Source organism: Gopherus flavomarginatus, chromosome 10, assembly GCF_025201925.1.
Source record: "Gopherus flavomarginatus isolate rGopFla2 chromosome 10, rGopFla2.mat.asm, whole genome shotgun sequence".
NCBI classification, from domain to species: domain Eukaryota; kingdom Metazoa; phylum Chordata; order Testudines; family Testudinidae; genus Gopherus; species Gopherus flavomarginatus.
Genome location: NC_066626.1, coordinates 76,324,560 through 76,345,376, shown reverse-complemented (window position 1 = coordinate 76,345,376; position 20,817 = coordinate 76,324,560). Strand labels below are relative to the sequence as shown.

Sequence of the window (20,817 nt, the reverse complement as noted above, 5' to 3'; positions counted from 1 at the left end):
CCTTGCAAAGTCTTTAAAAGGCATAGGCATAACTTTGGCCCTTTTCACATGGGTGCATGTCACTGTGTGCTGATCTCCCATTGATTTCAGTAGGAGTTCTTTCAGTCTCGGGCCCGGAAACATTTCAGAAAGGAGCTTCAGTAGAAGGGATAGCTCGGTGGTTTGAGCATTGGCCTGCTAAACCCAGGGTTGTGAGTTCAAGCCTTGAAGGGGACATGTTGGGATCTGGGGCAAAAATTTGTCTGGGAATTGGTCCTGCTTTGAGCAGGGGGTTGGACTAGATGATCTCCTGAGGTCCCTTCCAACCCTGATATTCTATGAATCCAGGGCACACAAGCTCCAGGCTGCTAACTGGTGGGCATTGCTGTGCTCAACCTATCCAGGGAGGTCAGCTCACTACAAAGTTTGGAGCAAGGAGTTAGCAGCTTACCCAAAGGCATGAGGGAAAGTGGGAAAGGCTACTGAGAATCAGTCTTTTCACCAGTCCAAGGGCCTGCAAGATCAGAAGGGGTTTTAATAGAAGGGGAAAGTAAAGGATATAAAAGGCATAGTTTCTTAGATATGAAATTAGAAATTCCATTCATGTCACTGGGGAATTTGCGCATACATCTGGGTCTGTACACGGGCTTAAGATTGTTTAAATACAATAATACACAATCAGATTCTGCCGCCCTTCATCATAAGAGAAGGTGGGGGGGGATTTGATAGCCACCTTCAACTAGCTGAAGTGGGGGTTCCAAAGAGGATGGAGCTTAGCTATTCTCAGTGGTGGCAGATGACAGAACAAGGAGCAATGGTCTCAAGTTGCAGAGGATGAGGGCTAGGTTGGATATTAGGAAAAACTATTTCACTAGGAGGGTGGTGAAGCACTGGAACGGCTTCCTTAGGGAGGTGGTGGAATCTCCTTCCTTAGAGGTTTTTAAGGTCAGGCTTGACAAAGCCCTGGCTGGGATGATTTAGTTTGTGTTGGTCCTGCTTTGAGCAGGGGGTTGGACTTGATGACCTCCTGAGGTCTCTTCCAAACCTAATCTTCTATGATACTGAATAGAACCTTACCCTGCAAGGAATCTCCCAAATCGAACAAAATTCATTTATATTTCCTGTGAAAACCTGCGTGAAGCTGGAGCTAAGTTTGAGAGTATCTATCATTAATGTGACACCAACCAATGGCGCCGATTAAGGCTGTTTAATGGCACCTCCATAATTAGGGTAACATAGAGGGCATGTCTATGCTACAAGAGAGGGAGCCTCCCAGCCTGGGCAGACAGACTTATGCCAGAGGGGCTCAAGCTAGTGCCCTAAAAATAGCAGTGTGGATGTTGTGGTTCAGGGCGGAACTCAGGCTTGGTCTACACTACCAATTTATGGCAATATAACTCTGTTGCTTAGGGGTGTGGATTTCCCCAGTGTAGACAGCGATATGCCTATGGGAGGGCTTCTCCCATTGACATAGCTATGGCCTCTCGGGGAGGTGGATTAAGAAGCTTTCCCATTGGCAAAGGTAGTGTTTTCACTGAGCGCTACAGAGGCGCAGCGTATTGGTGCAGCGCTGCAAGTGTAGACAAGCCCTAAGGGTCTCAGGCCAAGTTGCAACTTCAAAGCATTGTCTACATAGCTATTTTTAGGGGGTGAATGTGAGTAGTGTAAACCTGAGTCTTGTCGATCTGGCTTGGGATGCTAGTTGTTGCAGGCTGCATAGGTTTGACCTATAATTTCTTTGTGTGTGAGAAAATGCCTGGCTAGCTTCCAGGGAAGTTATGAGACATTAACATTTGCTAAGTGTTTTGAGATGTCAGCTGAAAGGTATTGCTGCACATATGTGCACAAATGTAATGAACAGCGCACTGTTGTTCTAACAAGTGTTTCTGGAGCAATTTTACTTATGGAACTATAGGCTGGATCCTCAGGTGTTGTAAGCCAGCAACGCTCCACTGACATCCTCAGAGCTACACTGGTTTACAAGAGCTGATATTCTGGTCCATTTATTCTTTTTCATAGATTGCATTAGAAAAAAAAATCATTTACTCAATATCTGCAAAATTTCCTTTTGTAAAGATTGGAAGGGATCAGTCCATAACATCCTTGGTTATTAATTTTCTTTAAATTCCAGCTAAGAATTCTTTGGACTTCTGCTCTTCAAAACCATTGACTTGAACTAAGTTTGCCTTGGGGTCAAATTTACATCAACACAAATAAGCAATTTTACTGATTGCTACAGAGTTACTTTGGAATTTGCACCAGTGTAACTGTGAGCAGATTTTGGCCCTTAATCAGCAGCAAATCTTTCCATACTGGCAGATTTACAAAATTTTCTCATTTCATTAAAATGTGTGATAGAAAGAGAAATACATTATTAATAATTATTAAGAAACCTAGTGTGCAACTTTGAATTTTGATTATCTGGTTGGTTGGAGTTCTGTGTCTCATTATGCCAGGGTATTACTAACAGCAAAAACGGGCAAGGGCATAATTCCGGTTACTATGATTTTTGCACTGTTTTTATCTCACAATAGTAATTAAGTGTTGTCTCTCTAATAGGAATTAAGATAGTCTCAGCAGTACACATCTGGGAACTTCATTGCAATGATGGCTTGGCTTGTCATCCTGACCTCTGCTTGCCATATCTAAGCAGGTACATAAGACGTGCAACAGTATTCAAAAAATGATCCGCTTCACTGCCTGGTTATTATCCATGGAATTCCTGGGGACCAGTGCTATTAACTAAGCACAATGGAGGGACAGTTCTGCCTTACAGGTCAGATTCTTGGTCCCGCTATGGTGAAGTTTATGGTGAAATTCTCTGGCTTTTGAAATGCAGGCTGTTGGACTGAATGATCACAAGGGTCTCTTCTGGCCTTCAAATCTATGGCTAGCCTCCAGCAATGCAAAACTGGCTTAAATGATCTTCTGGGAAATCCTTGGGGGGATGGAGAGCCAGTGTAGCAGCATTTACACCACTCCCACAGCTCCTTGTGGCTGCAGGGAAGGGGACGTGGCCAGGGGATTCTTACAACTTGGAGATCCCTGGCTGTTAAAACACCCCAGCCCCAGGATTGGAGGAACATAAAAGGTAGCTTAAAACCACCTATACAAACCCTGTGCGCTGAGTACTACACTGAGCATAGCAATACCAAACCAGAGCCCAGACTCTGTGTCTCTATAACAAATATAATCTGCTGTTTAGAGGTCTCTTGGCATACACCACCATGAGTAAGATTATCAAATGACACAAATTGCACGACACAAACAAACATCCTAGCCATAATGTTATCTATTATGACATGGCCCATATGTTCTTTTTTCAGTTAACTCTATCAACAGGACAGCTATTTTTCTGCTGCCTGTTTACCCTGAGTATCAGCAGCACCAGCTGTGTGCATTTCCATAAATATAAGTGTAAGTGACGGTCAGTTACCGATGATTTCTTTAAAAAGGAGTACAATAAACACATGTGCATTTGGCGAACACTTGTATTATTGCAGTGACCCAAGAGTGGAACCACAAGCGGCTATTTTAATTCAAGGTTACAGTCCAGGGGATGTGCTTGCAAACTTCCTATTCATGTTAGGAAGTTAGGAGAAAAAATACCCTTTGACAGGCCTGATTCTTTCTTCTGTAATAGTTGCTATAGTATGCTATGGATGGTGAGAAGAGAAAATAAATAACCAATATAGGCTCAATTCTGCTCCAAATGAAGTCAATGGCAAAGCCCCCATTAATGTCAGTGGGAGAAAGATCACACCAGATGGGCCTCGTTTCAATCTCAAATACATTGGAATAAATCAAGAGAAACTCCATCGAAGTCAGTGGGAGCGGCAGATGCTCAGTCATTCGGGAAATCAGGCCCTTATTTAGGTGTCTAAATATAGATTTAAGAGGAACATTTTCAAAAGTGCCAAGGTGGCTTAGGCACCTAAGTCCCACTGACAGTCAGAGAGACTTGGGCTCTGAAGCAGTTTTTTGGAAAAAACAGATGTTGCCTCCTAAATCACATAGGCACATTTGAAAATTTTACCCTGTGTATCTTCGTATTGGCATGCAATTCTGAAAACGCTGATCTTGCCTTTACGGTCTCCTCACTCAGTGAACTGCATGGTGCTCAATTTGGAATTCAAACCTGTTCTGCTAAGGAATCTGGAAAGAGCCTTAACCCAGTGTTTACATCAAAACTTCTTAAACGGGGTGATTTCTGCATGTCCCACCAATGGCATTAAGAACATGAAAATGGCCACACTGTCTCAGACCAATGGTCCATCCATCCCAGTATCCTGTCTTCCAACAGTGACTAATGCCAGATGCTTCAGAGAGAATTAACACACCAGAGCAATCATTGAGTGATCCATCCCCTGTCATCCAGTCCCAGCTTCTGGCAATCAGAGGCTAGTGAAACCCAAAGCATGGACTTGCACCCACCATCTTGGCTAATAGCCATTGATGGACCTGTCCTCCAGTAACTTATCTATTTCTTTTTTTAACCCTGTTATAGTTTTGGCTTTCACGACATCCCCTGCAGATGAGTTCCACAGGTTAACTGTGTGTTGTGTGAAGAAGTATTTCCTTTTGTTTGTTCAGAGCCCTTCCATGGTTTCACTCTGAGAACCCAGAAGTAGGGGGTGGGTTGATGACATGGGACCAATCAGTTCCGACCACCCACTCCAGGCGCCCCAAGTAAAACTCCTGACAGACCTTTTATGCACACAACAGCTGAACACAGAATGACTTCGGTAGACTGTTAAACGAGTGACCACACTGCTTTGATATTTCCACAGCATGCATACAAGCAGTAGTTATGAGAGAAAATCATTAAGGAAACAGTTGATTAAACAGGGGAAAATAACATTTGTGAGGCTATTAATAATACTATGCTCTCAAAATCAGCTATTAAAAATGGTGTACCGAAAGCCCTTTGCAATGATTTAGGTGAAATTTTGTTCTGTTAATTCCACATCACATGGTGCTAGAGAATTGTTTTTGGTGCCAGGCACCACCAAATAGCTCCCTGGCAGCTTTCAGAATCCTGGTTCTGCAGTACTTCTTGCCCTTCACAGCTTGGCTATTTAAAAATGAACGACCTCGCTCTCGCTCTCTGTTTGTAACAGCTGGGTAGGAAACCTGCTCCTTAATTAGCAGCCTCTCCCAAGGGTCGTTTACTCAACAAATGTACTCTTCACAGGATGTGCAGCTGGTTTTATGAAATAACAGGACCTATCTTCTTAATCGTCCAGTGGCTTTTAACTAAGAAAGTCTTTGCACATTTTTGGAAAGTGGGAGGAAAAAAAAAAGCGCCATCCATGTTCCTTTCATAGACATGGAAAACGGAGAAGCAAGATTGCCGCTTTTGTTTTCCTGTGGTATCCTGCTGCTATTGCTCAGCTATTTTTTGTGGTGCTGTCTTAAAGGAAAACTCTAGTTATTAAATCTTAAAATAGCTAAATGAATGGACACTGTTAACACTTAACACTATGAGTTGTGAATCCTTATTTGAATTTAAGTGCCGCCCCCGCCCCAAGATTGGAGTGTTTAGATCTAGGGATCAGATTTGGGTCTTTTCAAAAGAATAACAGCAATGTGCAGTTTTAAGGATTTTTTCAGCAAGTGACTCAGTCTGACTAGGCAGAGTAGGACTCAAAGGATCAGCTTCACCAGTTAAAACTCCCTGCAGCCACAGAAACATGCTTTCAAACGACAAGGTTGATTCCTTCATGTCTTACCGTGCACCAGAAAACTGCTTTGTACTTACACATTCTTTGTTCTTCCATTTAATTGCTCTTAAGACACTTAATTAAAAAAGATGTGCATATGATAAATATTGGGTCTGATGCTGAAGTCCCTACTCTGTTAAAATACTCATTGTATGTAATGAGTCTTTCCAAGGACTTTAATAGGAGTTAGATCAGACTGCATGGTGTCCCTACCCTCTGTTTGCCAGAAGCTGGGAATGGGCGACAGAGGATGGATCACTTGATTACCAGTTCTGTTCATTTCCTCTGAAGTACCTGGAATTGCCCAATGACTGAAGGCAGGATACTGGGCTAGATGGACCTTTGGTCTGACTCAGTATGGCTTTCTTATGTGGTTTACTCATCTTTGTATTTAGATATTTCAACTTGTATATCTTTGATCTTACACTGGAGATTTCACTCGAAGTGTCAAGTAGTAGACATGTTTGCAAAAGCAGTCTGTTTATTCTCTCCCACATGAATGCAGTACTAATCTTTCATGAAAGACTCATGGGGAGAAAAAGCTAAGGTCCCCAGCTGGAAGGGACTGGTAGAGCTCCATTTACTTCAAGGGAATTACACCAATCTACCCTAGTTGTTCATCTGGCCCGTTATTTTCAAAATCAAGCTATTATCTTCCACCAATTCTAGTTTCAATTGCCACAGCACAGTTACCAGTCCAACTAGGGATTTGCCTCACAGTAATTAACATGAAATAACCTTCAGAAATGAGATCATGATGGAATATGAACTGAATGGATTGGAGAGATGATACAGTCAATTTGTACATTTCATTATGTCTCTTGATCAACAGATGAAGCATCAAACTTAAAAAATAAAAATCATGTGTCTGTTTTCTTCAACAATCACACTTAGCTCATTGCCTGTGAATGAATGACTTGTCAGAGGTTAATGGTCCTTGCTTGTGTCATGGTCCATCAACATCACCCAACCGGTCATTAATCCCCTGGCAATGCCCTGTGCCCCTTATCATTAGGCCCTTCTGAATATTGCCTAATGTTTCATTGACTTTGCTGGCTCCTGAGCTTGAACGAGTCTGACTCTCACATCAGCAAGCTGGCTTGATTTATTGCAAGCCTCAGGGAAGAGCTTGAGTTGCACAGCCATGAGCAAACCTACCACATACAAGAATAGCTTGTTCAAGAGGTTTGAGGCTGTTGTGTCATCAAACTAATGGTGATGACCAGAGAAAGGACGACATGGTTAAGTGCACAACTCAGGAGGTCTTGGTTCAGTTCCTGTCTCTACCACAGACTTTGTGGTGAACATCAAGCAAGTCACTTAATCTCTCTCTGCTGCAGCTCCCCATCTGTAAAATGGGACCCTGATCTCACTTGGGGTTCCAGAGGCTACTACACTACAAATAAATAATGGTTTCACCATGACAACATTTCTGCAGCAAAATATAGGCCATTATATATTTCAGAGGAAATAGTTACATATTTCTGAAATTTATAAATTTCTTTTCTCTGGTAGGATTTTGTAGATATCAGAATTTTCCTCAGCCCTTCATCAACATTTGCATTTTGCAACCTTCACTTATTTGCCTCTAAACATTCTTATGAACTTTCCAGTTCTATCATGCTAAAAGTATCATTATTTGTTGCCAAAGATTTTAGTGTAAAGGGCTTCTGTGGGTGTTTGGTTGGTTTTTTTTTTGTTTTGGTAGTTTTTTTGTTTTTGTTTTTTTCCTTTTTGGGCTTTCCATATACAGATATAAAGAAACACAAAGTCTGCAATTTCACTTCAAATGTAAATGCATTCACACAGCATTTTTTGCAGTGTGGGCCAAGGTCAGCTCCTCAAACAAGACAACAAATGACCTAGGCAGTGTATTTGTAGCCCTGTCAGTCCCAGGATATAAGATAAGCAAGTTCACCACAGACCAGGACACATCAACTCAAAGAGCACCAAACCCTGCCAAAACAAAAGATACAAAACCTGCAGGTATATCTCCATTGCTACCATGATCAACACTCCCCACAACATACCTTTCAAGATCCCTGGGTCCTACACATGCCTATCACAATATATGGTGTACCTCCTCCAGTGCACTAAATGCTCCAATAACAACTGAGTGGGTGTAACCAGACAATCACAACACTCTCAGATGAACTCACACAGAAAAATGATAAAAGACAAAAACGCCCTATCAGCTGTGGGTGAACATTTTTCACAAAGCGATCACTCTATATCTGACTTATCAGTCCTCATCCTCAAAGGAAACCTGCACAACACTTTCAAAAGACAAGCCTGGGAGCTAAAATTCATTACTAAAAATCATGGACAGAAACATTGGATTTATGGCTTATTACAACAATCTGTAACCCACTAATCCTCTCTTTTTGTCCTACAACTGCAGAAGCATTAACAGGACACTCTGCCTTGAATGGTCCTTTATAATATGTGTCAACTACTTACGTTAAACAATCTGTTCCACCTTGCATTTAGCTGTGAGGCTAGGAGTGCCTTTCCCAGACTTGAAGAAGAGCTCTGTGTTGGCTCAAAAGCTTGTCTCTCCCACCAACAGAAGTTGGTTCAATAAAGGATCCTCACCTGCCTTGTCTGAACAAATGACCTGTCATTTGCAATACACTAGCCAGAGGGCGTGTGTAGAAAACTGTCCTCTACTGGATGAGCTCTAGATGATAAAAGCCTACTGCTTGCAACAGCGAATGATGATTCTCTTTCCAACTCAAAATCAAGTACTAGAGACCTCTCTGTTTGCAGCCAATGGTCCTGGGTTTTATCCCGGATGTCAATATGCTCAATGTCAGTCTGCATGTACGCAGCACAGATTAGTTACAAACAGCTGCTCTTCTGCCCCTACTTTATATAATCCAATTACAGTCCTCTAGCTGTTCCCTTTGCGTCTCCTGGGCATCTGCTGACCATTCAGTAACCTGAAGTGTTCTGAATGCATAAAATACCTCCACAAATTGAGCTAATGAAGCCACCCTTGTATCTCCTTCCTCTTGGACAGCAAAAAAGAAATCTGCCAAACAGAGTCCATGGCTGAATGCTTTTGGCTGCCTCTCCTTTCAAATAAGTGTCACATGCTCAGAGGTTTAGAAGACCATAAGTTGAAGCAAATCTCATTTGAATGCCTGCTAGTCAAGTCCACCTACTGCCTCCAAGGCTTAGTCACGCTGGATTTGAATAGAAACTTCTTGTCAACGTCTTGATTTTCTACATACATGCAAGTGCATTCTCTGCACCACCACAAGTTCCATGTTGTGCGGCATGGTTTTGGCAGGGAAACGTTCTAGGTTATGTAGTTATTTCCTCTGTCATAGCATGGACCATGTTTACAAAGAGATTTGCTTTATCGCCAGCCTTAATAGTCCTGATTCCACTGCTCTTCTCCCTCAGAGCACATCACCTCCCATTTACAATTACCTAGGCTGCCTCCTTTTCCATTCATGATTGCACTGTGTGATTAGATCCCTAAACCCCCTAAAGTTAACATCATTTTCCCGTGTTAACTACAGCAATGGCTTGCATGAACAAATAATATCTGGAAAGTATTCATGTATGTCCATGTGATTCAGCAGCTAGAAACAGGGAGGAACCACCAGTGCCATGGTTCAGCCAGCTCTCCAGGGACAATCAGCAAGTGCTCATCAGTCAGCCAGAGACCACTGTTGGAGAGCCACTCCCCTACACAAAACCATGGCCCACATGCCCCAATCTGACCTCTTTCCTCTACTCCTGCCTGTTCCATATGCCCTGTCCTTAACCTTACCTGCCATGGCCCTGTCCCCTACTTTACTGTCCTAAGCTCTGTGAGCTGCAATTTGACGGTGGGTAAAGTGCATTCTGTATCTGATTTGTAAAGACCATCGACACCCTTTAGGCCAAAAAGCGCTATAGACATATAAAAATATTGCATTAGCCCAACTTATTAGGGTCCTATTCGGCCACATGCTTCATAGTACTTCACTCCAAGCATGATGCTCAGAGTTGGGTATGACTCAGTGAGGGTGATGGTGGCCCTTAATATGAGAGACAAAGGATTGAGCAATATGGACCCATGCAGAAGTGGGAGGCTCAGCAATCTGTGAAGAAAAGAAAAGAAAAAGAAAATCTCTCTTTCTTTGTGTGTATGCATGTGTATGTATCATAACCTAGCCCCAGATTTGGACCTTAGCGTCCAAAATATGGGGGTTAGCATGAAAACCTCCAAGCTTAGTTACCAGCTTGGACCTGGTAAAGCTGCCACCACCCAAAAAATTAGAGTGTTTTGGCGCAGTCTGGTCCCCCCAAACCTTCCCTGGGGACCCCAAGACCCAAATCCCTTGAGTCACACAACAAAGGGAAATAAACCTTTTCCCTTCCCCCCTCCAGGTGTTCCTGGAGAGATACACAGAAACAAGCTCTGTGAGTCTAAACAGAGGGATTCCACCCTCCCCGTTTCCAGCCTTGGAAAACAGAAGTACCGAGAGCTAATCTCTCTTCCCCCCTCACCCAGAGGGAATGCAAAGTCAGGCTAGTAAATCTAACACACACAGATTTCCCCCTGACTTCTTCCTCCCACCAATTCCCTGGTGAGCACAGACTCAATTCCCTGGAGTTCCCCACTAAAGAAAAACTCCAACAGGTCTTAAAAAGAAAGCTTTATGTAAAAAGAAAGAAAAATACATGCAAATGGTCTCTCTGTATTAAGGTGACAAATACAGGGTCAATTGCTTAAAAGGAATATGAATAAACAGCCTTATTCAAAAAGAATACAATTCAAAACACTCCAGCAACTACATACATGTAAATACAAAAAAACAAACCTATCTTTGTACTCACAACTTGGAAACAGAAGATTAGAAAGCAGGAAATAGAAAAATCCTTCCCATAGCCGAGAGGGACAGATTCAAGACAAAGAACTCAGACACACACTTCCCTCCACCCAGACCTGAAAAAGTCTGGTTTCCTGATTGGTCCTCTGGTCAGGTGCTTCAGGTTACTTTTTCTTCAGGTGAAAGAGACATTAACCCTTAGCTATCTGTTTATGACAGTATGCACATGTGCATGTGGCTTTATTTTAATTTTGCCCTCAATTTACTGCCTTTGCCTGGCTTAAGAATGTTAAAGACTTTGCTCTTGTTAGGAAAAAGATGTTCCATGTTTAACTAAACGTGTGTGCAAGGTAATAGGAGCAGGTAGACTTAAAATGCTCACACAAGCCTGCTTCTGACTTTGAAATGGAGGGATGTTAGCATGGATTATTCGTTTATTAAAACACAATTCATTTGCAAAATGTCTGCTTTACGTTTCTTGGACTTTTTTTTATTTTTTTGGGCTGTGTGCTAATTTATCTCACACCTACCATGGGTTTAGTTTTTCATTACACATTTATTAAAAAGCCTAGCAGATTTCAAGGCCCTCGATGACAGGGCACTTGGGTTCACCTCGTTACAGCTTCTGTAAGCTGGAAATCAAAGAGCTGGCAGGAGAAGGACTCAAGCTGTTTTCACTTGTACTTTTGGTTTTAACTGATTTTTTTTTCTATCTTTAATCTTTCCTTTGCAATTTCAGAGTCTCTCTTGCTAGTGGAGAAATCAAAAAGGGTGCTCACTGGGATAGCAATAGGTACTGAATAGAAAAAATCCCTCCAGTTCTTGAGTTTGTCATGAGATGAGAGAATAAATCCAGATAAATTTTCAATCGTTTTTGGGATAGAGCTTGAGATTCTCTCTCTTTACTTTGATGCTGGCTATCTGCTGTCTTTCTGGATTAGGAATCACATGGCACCCATAGGAAAAGCAAAGTGGAAATCAAAGGTTTGGAAACACATTTCCTATATATCTTTTCCCATCATGTTTAGATTTCTCATCTGATTTTTTCCTAAGTAGGGGAGAGTAAGTGACAGATACATCTGTAGAATTATCAAGGCTTTTTTCATCATAGTGAAGTGGGCTATTGTAATAGTGAAATCAAGATGAAGACCAATGCTGTGGTGTTGATTATTTGGTGGGATTGCTGAAATTTGCAACAGAAAGTTACATGAAACATTTGGCACTGGAGTGAAGAGATACATTTTATTTCTTAGCAAGTGCCTGTGTTGGGTGCATGACTCTTCCTGTGACAGAGGAAATTAGAAAAAGACTAAAGAGTGTTAAACTATAGCAATGCCCCTTATTGGTTTCTTCACTCAGAAATTTTCTCCATTTACTGTGTTATAACTCTCACTTAGGATATACTCTTTTGGGATACAATATAATCTAATTACCCAGTCATCCTTGAAGGTCAAAAGATCAGATGAATGATCTATGGAAACCATTTTGATTCCGCTAATAAGGCAGAATAATGATTTTTATCCCACATGGTAATTAATGGCACCTAGAATTTCTTTGCAATTTGATTAATGCATCCATGTCTCAAGGTGCAGGTGCTTTGAGGTCCCATGCTTCTTGAAAAATGACCAGAGAATGGTGAATTTTGAAAGGACGATAACTAGAGACCTGAGGCGGAGATGCTGATCCCAAGGGCATAGTAGCCTACATAAAAAGACTAAATGTTTATATGAATAATGAAAAGATGCCCAATTACATGATACAGAACTTAAAAAGATATAAATTAAAATTTTCAAAAACACCTATGTGAACCAAGAGCCTAAGTCTTACATAAGAATATAACAATGGCCATAGTGGATCAGAACAATGGTCTATGTAAACCAGTATCTTGTCTTCCAGTAGTGGCTGGTGTCAGATGCTTCACACGGAATGAATAGAACAGGGCAAATATTGAATGATCCATCCCCCGTCGGCTAGTCTCAGCTTCAGGCAGTCAGAGATTTAGGGACACCAAAACCATGGGGTAGCATCCCTGACCACATTAGCTAATATCCTTCAAGGATCTATCCTGCAATAACTTCTTTTACTCTTTTTTGAACCCACTTACATTTTGGGCTCCATGAAATTGCCGGACAATGAGTTCCACAGGTTAACTGTGCATTTTGTGAAGAAATACTTCTTTCTGTTTGCTTTAAATCTGCTGCCTATTAATTTAGTTTTGTGATCCGTGGTTCCGGTACTTTGTGAAGGGTAAATAACACATCCTTATTCACATTTTCCACACCATTCATGATTTGATACTCTTCTCTCACATCCTGCCCCCCTTGTGTCTTTTTTAAGTTGAATAATCCGTTTTTTTCAACTCTCCTCATACAGAAGCTTTCATACCCCTCTCTGAACTTTTTCCAACTCTAATATATCTTTTTTGAGATGGTAGAACCAGAAATCTAGTTTAATTTGTCAGTATTCAAGGTGCGGGCATACCATGGATTTCTATCTTGGCACTATGATATTTTCTGTCTTCTTATCTATCCCTTTCCTAATGATTTCTAACATTCTGTTCACTTTTTTGACTGCCGCTGCATATAAAGCAGATGTTTTCTGAGAACTATCTACAATTACTCCAAGATCTCTTCTCTCAGTGATAACTGCTAATTTAGACCCCTTCATTGCATATGTATATTGAGGAATCAGGTTTTCCAATGGGCATCACTTTGTATTTATCAGCATCGAATTTCATCTGCCATTTTGTTGCCCAGTCATCCAGTTTTGTGAGATCCCTTTGTAACTCTTCACAGTCAGCTTTGAGCCTAACTATCCTAAGTAATGATGTATCATCTGCAAACTTTTCCGCCTCACTGTTTATCCTTTTTCCAGATCATTTATTAATATGTTGAATAGCACAGGTGCCAATACAGATCCATGGGTGACCCTACTATTTACCTCACTTCACTGTGAAAAATGTCTATTTATTCCTACCCTTTGTTTTCTATTGATTAACCAGTTACTGATCCACTTACCCAATGACTGCTTACTTTACTTAAGAGCCACTGGTGAGGGATCTTGTCACAGGCTTTCTGAAAGTCCAAGTACACTATAGCCACTGGATCACCCATGTCCACATGTTTGTTGACCCTGTCAAAGAATTCTAGTAGATTGTGAGCCATGTTTTCCATTTACAAAAACCATGTTGACTCTTCCCAAACATATCATCATGCTCATCTTTGTGTCTGATAATTCTGCGCTTTATTAGAGTTTCGACCAGTTTGCCTGGTACTGAAGTTAGGCATACTGGCATGTAATTTCCAGGATAACCTCTAGAGACTTTTTAAAAAAGGCATTACATTAGCTATCTGCCAGTCGCCTGGTGCAGAGGTTGATTTAAGGGATAGCTTGCTTTCCACAGTTAGTAGTTCTATAATTTCATATTCCAGAACTATTGGGTAAATACCATCTGGTCCTGGTGACTTATTTCTGTTTAATTTATCAATTTGTTCCAAAATCACTTCTACTGACAGCTCAATATGAGAAAGCTGCTCAGATTTGTCATCTAAAAAGAATGTCTCAGGTGTGGGAATCTCCCTCATATCCTCTGCAGTGAAGACTGATGGCCTTGAGCGCACCTTTAGTACCTTGATTGTTCAGGGCCCCACTTACTGTTTGGTAGGCTTCCTGCTCCTGATGTACTTAAAAAAAATGCTGCTAGTTTTGTTTGTCTTTTGTTATTTGCTCTTCAAATTTTTTTGGACTGCCAAATTTATGCTTTCACACTTGACTTGCCAGCGTTTATACTCCTTTATCTTTTTCTCACTAGGATTTGACTTCCAATTGTAAAGATTCCTGTTTATCTATAACTGCCTATTGTAGTGTGTAGTTTTCGTGGAGGGGGGGGTTATTTCTCTATATATCTATCTATATAAAAATAGAATATCAGGGTTGGAAGGGACCTCAAAAGGTCATCTAGTCCAACCCCCCGCTCAAAGCAGGACCAATCCCCAACTAAATCATCCCAGCCAGGGCTTTGTCAAGCCTGACCTTAAAAACCTCTAGGGAAGGACATCCCACCACCTCCCTGGGTAATCCATTCCAGTGTTTCACTAACCTCCTAGTGAAAACATTTTTCCAAACATCCTAACAACCAAAACCTTCCACACTGCAATGTGAGACAATTACTCCTTGTTCTGTCATCTGGTACCAATGAGAACAGTCTAGCTCCAACCTCTTTAAAACCCCCTTTCAGGTAGTCAAAATCAGCTATCAAATCCCCCCTTATTCTTCTCTTCTGCAGACTAAACAATCCCAGTTCCCTCAGCCTCTTCTCATAAGTCATGTTTTCCAGCCCCCTAATAATTTTTGTTGCCCTCTGCTGGACTCTTTCCAATTTTTCCACATCCCTCTTGTAGGGTGGGGCCCAAAACTGGACACAGTACTCCAGATGAGGCCTCACCAATGTCGAATAGAGGGGAATGATCACATCCCTTGATCTGCTGGCAATGCTCCTACTTATACAGCCCAAAATGCTATTAGCCTTCTTGGCAACAAGGGCACACTGTCAACTCATATCCAGCTTCTTGTCCACTGTAACCCCTTGGTTAGGGATCTCAAACATGTGGCCCACCAAGCTCCCCGTGCCCCCCTATCATCCTTCTGCCTCTCCGTGGGATTGCCCCCTCTGGCGCTGCGAGCCCCAAGCTTTCTGCACCCCCTGGGGCAGTGTTGGGGTGGGGACTTCAGGGAAGGGGTGGGAATTGGCGGGGCCTAATGGAAGGGGTGGAGTGTGGGTGAGGCCAGAGGCAGCGAGGGGTGTGTGTCAGTAATGTGGCCCTCAGGTCAATGCAATAGTCCTCATGTGGCCCTTGTGGTCATTTGAGTTTGAGACCCCTGCTCTAGGTCATTTTCTGCAGAACTGCTACCTAGCCACTTGCGTCCCTAGTCTGTAGCAGGGCATGGGATTCTTCCGTCCTAAGTGCAGGACTCTGCACTTGTTCTTATTGAACCTCATCAGATTTATTTTGGCCCAATTCTCTAATTTGTCTAGGTCCCTCTGTATACTATCCCTAACCTCCAGCGTATCTACCACTTCTCCCAGTTTAGTGTAATCTGCAGACTTGCTGAGGGTGCAGTCCATGCCATCCTCAAGATCATTAATGAAGATATTGAACAAAACAGGCCCCTGGACCGACCCACGGAGCACTCCGCTTGATACTGGCTTCCAGCTAGACATGGAGCCATTGATCACTATCCATTGAGCCCGACGATCTAGCCAACTTTCTGTCCACCTTACAGTCTATTCATTCAGCCCATACTTCTTTAACTTGCCGGCAAGAATACTGTGGGAGACCGTATCAAAAGCTTTGCTAAAGTCAAGGAATAACATGTCCACTGCTTTCCCCTCAACCACAGAGCCAATTGTCTCATCACAGAAGGCAATTAGGTTAGTCAGGCATGAGTTGCCCTTTGTGAATCCATGCTGACTGTTCCTGATCACTTTCCTCTCCTCTAAGTGCATCAGAATTGATTCCTTGAGGACCTGCTTCATGATTTTTCCAGGGATTGAGGTGAGGCTGATTGACCTGTAGTTTCCCAGATCCTCCTTCTTCCCCTTTTTAAAGATGGGCACTACATTAGCCTTTTTCCAGTCATCCGGGACCTCCCCCGATCACCATGAGTTTTCAAAGATAATAGGCAATGGTTCTGCAATCACATCCGCCAACTCCTTTAGCACCCTCAGATGCAGCGCATCTGGCAGCATGGACTTGTGCTCATCCAGCTTTTCTAAATAGTCCTGAACCACTTCTTTCTCCACAGAGGGCTAGTCACCTCCTCCCCATACTGTTCTGATCAGTGCAAGTCTGGGAACTGACCTTGTTCGTGAAGATAGAGGCAAAAAAAGCATTGAGTACATTAGCTTTTTCCACATCCTCTGTCACTAGGATGCCTCCCTCATTCAGTAAGGGGCCCACACTTTCCTTGACTTTCTTTTTATTGCTAACATACCTGAAGAAACCCTGCTTTTTACTCTCAACATCTCTTTCTAGTTGCAACTCCAAGTGTGATTTGGCCTTCCTGATTTCACTTCTGCATGCCTGAACAATATTTTTATACTCCTCCCTGGTCATTTGTACAAACTTCCACTTCTTGTAAGCTCCTTTTTTGTGTTTAAGATGAGCAAGGATTTCACTGTTAAGCCTATATATATAAAATATAAAATGTGAGGTATACGGATAGCTTGAACCTCCATGATGCTGTTTTTTTAAAAGTTTCCATGAAGCTTGCCAGCCTTTCACTCTTGTGATTGTTCCTTTTAATTTCCAATTAGCCTGCTCATTGATGTATAGTTCCCTTTTTTGAAGTTAAATGTTACTGTGGTGTGTTTCTTTGGCATTTCCCCCTACCAGTATGTTAAATTTAATTTTATTATGTTTGCTATTACTAAGTGATTCAGCTATGTTCACAGTAGGACTACATCAAGAACTGCCTCTCTCCTTGTGGGTTTCTGGATTAGCTGCTTCCAAGAAGCTGTCTCTAATAGTGTCTAGAAATTTGATCTCATCCTGAGGTGACATGTTTCCAGTCAACATGGAGACAGCTGAAATCCCCCATTATTGTTGGGTTTTCTGTTTTTGTAATTTCTCTAATCTCCCTGAAGATTTCACGATCACCATCCTGTCAATGGGACTTAGGATTCTACATGCTAAAGTCATCTTTGGAAATGGGACTTCAGCTCCTGAGTCATTTAGATGATTTTGAAAATTTTACCTATAAGCTCTGATGTTTCAGCCAGCCACTAATTGAGAGAGGCTAAGAAGAACCTTCTCCTGTGGGCAGGTTATTTCATAATTGTCCATTATGAGGTTCCAGGAACCTTGTTGCTGTCTACTATTGGAGACAGGATACTGGAGTAGATGGACCATGAGTCTGACCCAGAATGGCAATTCCTCTCTTCCTAAATGATGATGGTGCCCAGGAGATCATGTATCTATGCCTTACTCTCTGAGGACCTGATCTTTTAAGGTTCTGATCATTAGCATGATCTTATTGTGGGGGAAGAAGTATTGCCTAGCGGACAGAGAAGTGAAGAGGGACTTGGGAGACCTGGATTCTATTGCTGGCTCTGCCAGTTGCCTGGTCGATGTCCTTGGACAAGACACTTCAATGCCCCTGTGCCTCCATTTTCCCATTGGTAAATGGAGATAATGATACTGACCTCCTCTGTAGCTATGTGGATGGCAAGTGCTGCAAGAGTTAGATAACACTATTCATTATTTTTATCAATTCCTATTAACTTTGCAGCGTGCACTGTGCAAAGTTTCAATAGAGTATAAACATTCATTAGACTTTCAGACATTTTAGCTGTTGCGAAACACATTTAGCCTGGGAACACCTATGCTCATCATTCTTCTCAGTGACATAGAGTTATTAGTTAAGAATTCACCCAGCCATTCTGTGGGCCAGACAGGAAGGGAACATTACAAGTAATGAGCAGTAGCTTGAACGTGTTGGAAAAATTAGCCTGCAGTTGGGTTTTCAAGTGTTACTCAGTAGATGGCTGTTCTACTAACACGTTATTTTCATAACAACTCTAAAGGCTCCTGAAAAACCAGTGAAAAGTGTTACTTCTCAGGTCTGAGGTGAGAGTACCGAGTCCCACTTCACCAAAGAGTATGACCTTAATAAATAAGTTATCCAACCGGGATCAACACACACTACTGTGCTTTGCAAATATCCAAGAGAAAGACCCAGTAATGGACAAGGAGTCACAGTCACATTTATCATTGCAAAGGACATTGTTATTCATAGTCCAGAAGCTTTATAGCAAGCATAAACTAGCTACAATAGAGAAGCATAATGCATCTGAACATTATTTTCATTGGAATAGTTTCCATTTCAATGACACTGGGGATTAAAAAAAAAACAGTATATGAGATAAAAATGATAAAACACGGGGCAAAAGCCAGAGGAGGTATTTCATGTGGAGACTACCACAATGTCCCTCTACATTCTGTCCATGTGGCATTTGTCATCTAGCAATGTGGAAGTAGGGGAGTTAGATGGGAAATCATTGAATCTCGAGTATGCTTAGTAACCAGTTCCCAAGTTTCTGTACTTGGTACTTTACAGACAATCCAAAACCTGCCATGTGGCTGCTTGTGATATTTACCAACAGTGGGACTTTTAAAAGCATTTAAAGGATTTAGGAGCAGCAGTCCCAATGAAAATTGATGTGACTTGTGCTCCTAAATCCTTTAGATGCTTTTGGAAACCTCCCTCAAATATTTTCTAATATCAAACAGATTTGCACCTGATGTGATTGTGACGCCAGAAAACCTCAAATTTTTCTATTCATCACTATTCTTCAACTGGCCATGCTCAGAGGTGGTTCAAAGGGCTTGGGAAGGAGCAACACACATACCAACAGACGAAGTAAGAGATAAGACAACAGTATATACATGGGACAAGTACATTCACAGACTCTCTCATCTTCTCATCTAGTAGGCCTAATGGATTTCAGTATGGGAAAAATATTCAGGAAATTCTACTGTACAGTCACGCAGAATGAAAATTAAGGCACTTTTGAGCTTCAGCAACATGATTATTCAAGGACTGAATAAGCAAGTGAAGCACTGCATTCAAATGAAACAGATATAAGCAAGAGTGATGACCACTTTCATGAATTAAAATGGATAAAGCTGCAGCCACAGAATCCAGTTGAGAACTATCCTGAATTCAGTATTGTCCCCACAGTAACTATTAATACACTTAGGATGGCATTATTGCAGTAGCATATCATAAATGCTTACCATTTTTGGAGAGAATCACAGCCAAATAGTCATGAAAGTAGGTGTCGATGTAGAGCAGGAGGCTCGGAGCACGTCTTGTCAGGAAGCTAAATGCAATGTTTTCCTTGGACATAATGGCGTCTGCATAAATGCCAGAGGATGAAATGCTTGCATTTTTTGTCACTGGATAAGGCTCTTGGAAAATGTAGGTAACTGAGGTGCCAGCTTCAAACACTGCAGAAACCTCTGAAAATAATACATAAACCAAGAAATCTATTTCAGATGCTGCATTTTCAAGTCTTACAATTGGACATAGGCCTGAACCAGACCATCAGATCTGCAATCCCCATCCGCCCCAAATCTTTCCAAAGGTGCAGAGTGAATCTCTGATTTGAACTTTTCCAAGTCAGGCTGTCTGAGTCAGCCACACACTTTTCTGTTCCTGTGAGAAGCACCAGAGTAGGGTACGGGAAAGATGCGCCTGGAGCTGTAGAAGCCAACTACAGGTCTCGGGTCCTTCTCCATGGACATGGCAGATGCAGGCAGACTACCACAGAAGAACATCTCTCAGAGATGAGCATGCTGCAGAATGTCCCTTACACATTCTACAGTAAGGACCTCCATCTTGGCTTGTTTCTAGGCACTTGGAGAGACCCTCTTCATACTTTCAGCCTGGTCATCCATGGAAAACCACTGAGGATGCAAGCTGGAGCCAGACTCCACCTTAAACTATCGTGGTGGTAGCAACAGAGTTCTGCATGTTTGCTCTGGGTTCGAGGTCCTTTTGTCCTCGTTTTATCCTAACCAACCTTTGAAGGACTGGCTAGAAATTAGCCCATATCTGTTCCTTCCCTTTAAAATAAACAACTATCAACAGTCCACATTTACAAAGGTATTGTAGCTAAGAGATATGCCTAGGTCCTCAGGAACTGAGAAGTCTAGCTATATGTGGTCAGGTCCAGGAGACCGACTTTGTGTTTGCATCACATGCATAAAAAGCTCTAGCCACAAAATATATTTAGATGACAACAGCAGTTGGAGGATGACATCTTCCACCATTTACTGGGTAATCGTAGGCTGATTCCAGTGGTACTTTCTCATAGTCCACAGTATCTGTACCTACCTCTGAACAGGACACTGGTATTTATTCAGTGTGCCTATTGCAACCTTAGTGCCAGATCTGCAATTCACATAAGTGGGCATAGTTCTGCTGAATTCCACAGAATTAAGCTAATTTACAGCAGAAAAGGGTAACCCAGTGATTAAACATATGGCATTAGAGAGGCAGCCAAAATCAATATGCTCACATGCAGCCTGGCTGTGATTTAGAAGTAGAGGAAGATTATGGTGCATTACAAATGTGGGTTTTTTTTTCCCCAAAGCACATTTAATCCGTTCTTTTTGCTGCATGGACATCATCAGTTAAAGGCTTCTTGCCTTCACTTCCCTGAAAATTATCCTCTCACCCCGATCTCTTTTTCCTGAGAGTTGCCTGGATGGCGAATACAT

The 20,817-nt window shown here is 42.0% G+C and overlaps 1 protein-coding gene across 1 annotated transcript in view; it reads right to left on the bottom strand.

Annotated features, from left to right (window-relative positions):
- The window catches only part of CNTNAP5 (contactin associated protein family member 5), a 439,165-nt gene that overhangs the window by 38,459 nt on the left and 379,889 nt on the right, over positions 1 to 20,817 (bottom strand). The window contains exon 19 of the mRNA XM_050916993.1: positions 19,330 to 19,554. Coding sequence (XP_050772950.1) covers positions 19,330 to 19,554 — 225 coding nt within the window. The remainder of the gene's footprint in view (positions 1 to 19,329; positions 19,555 to 20,817) is intronic.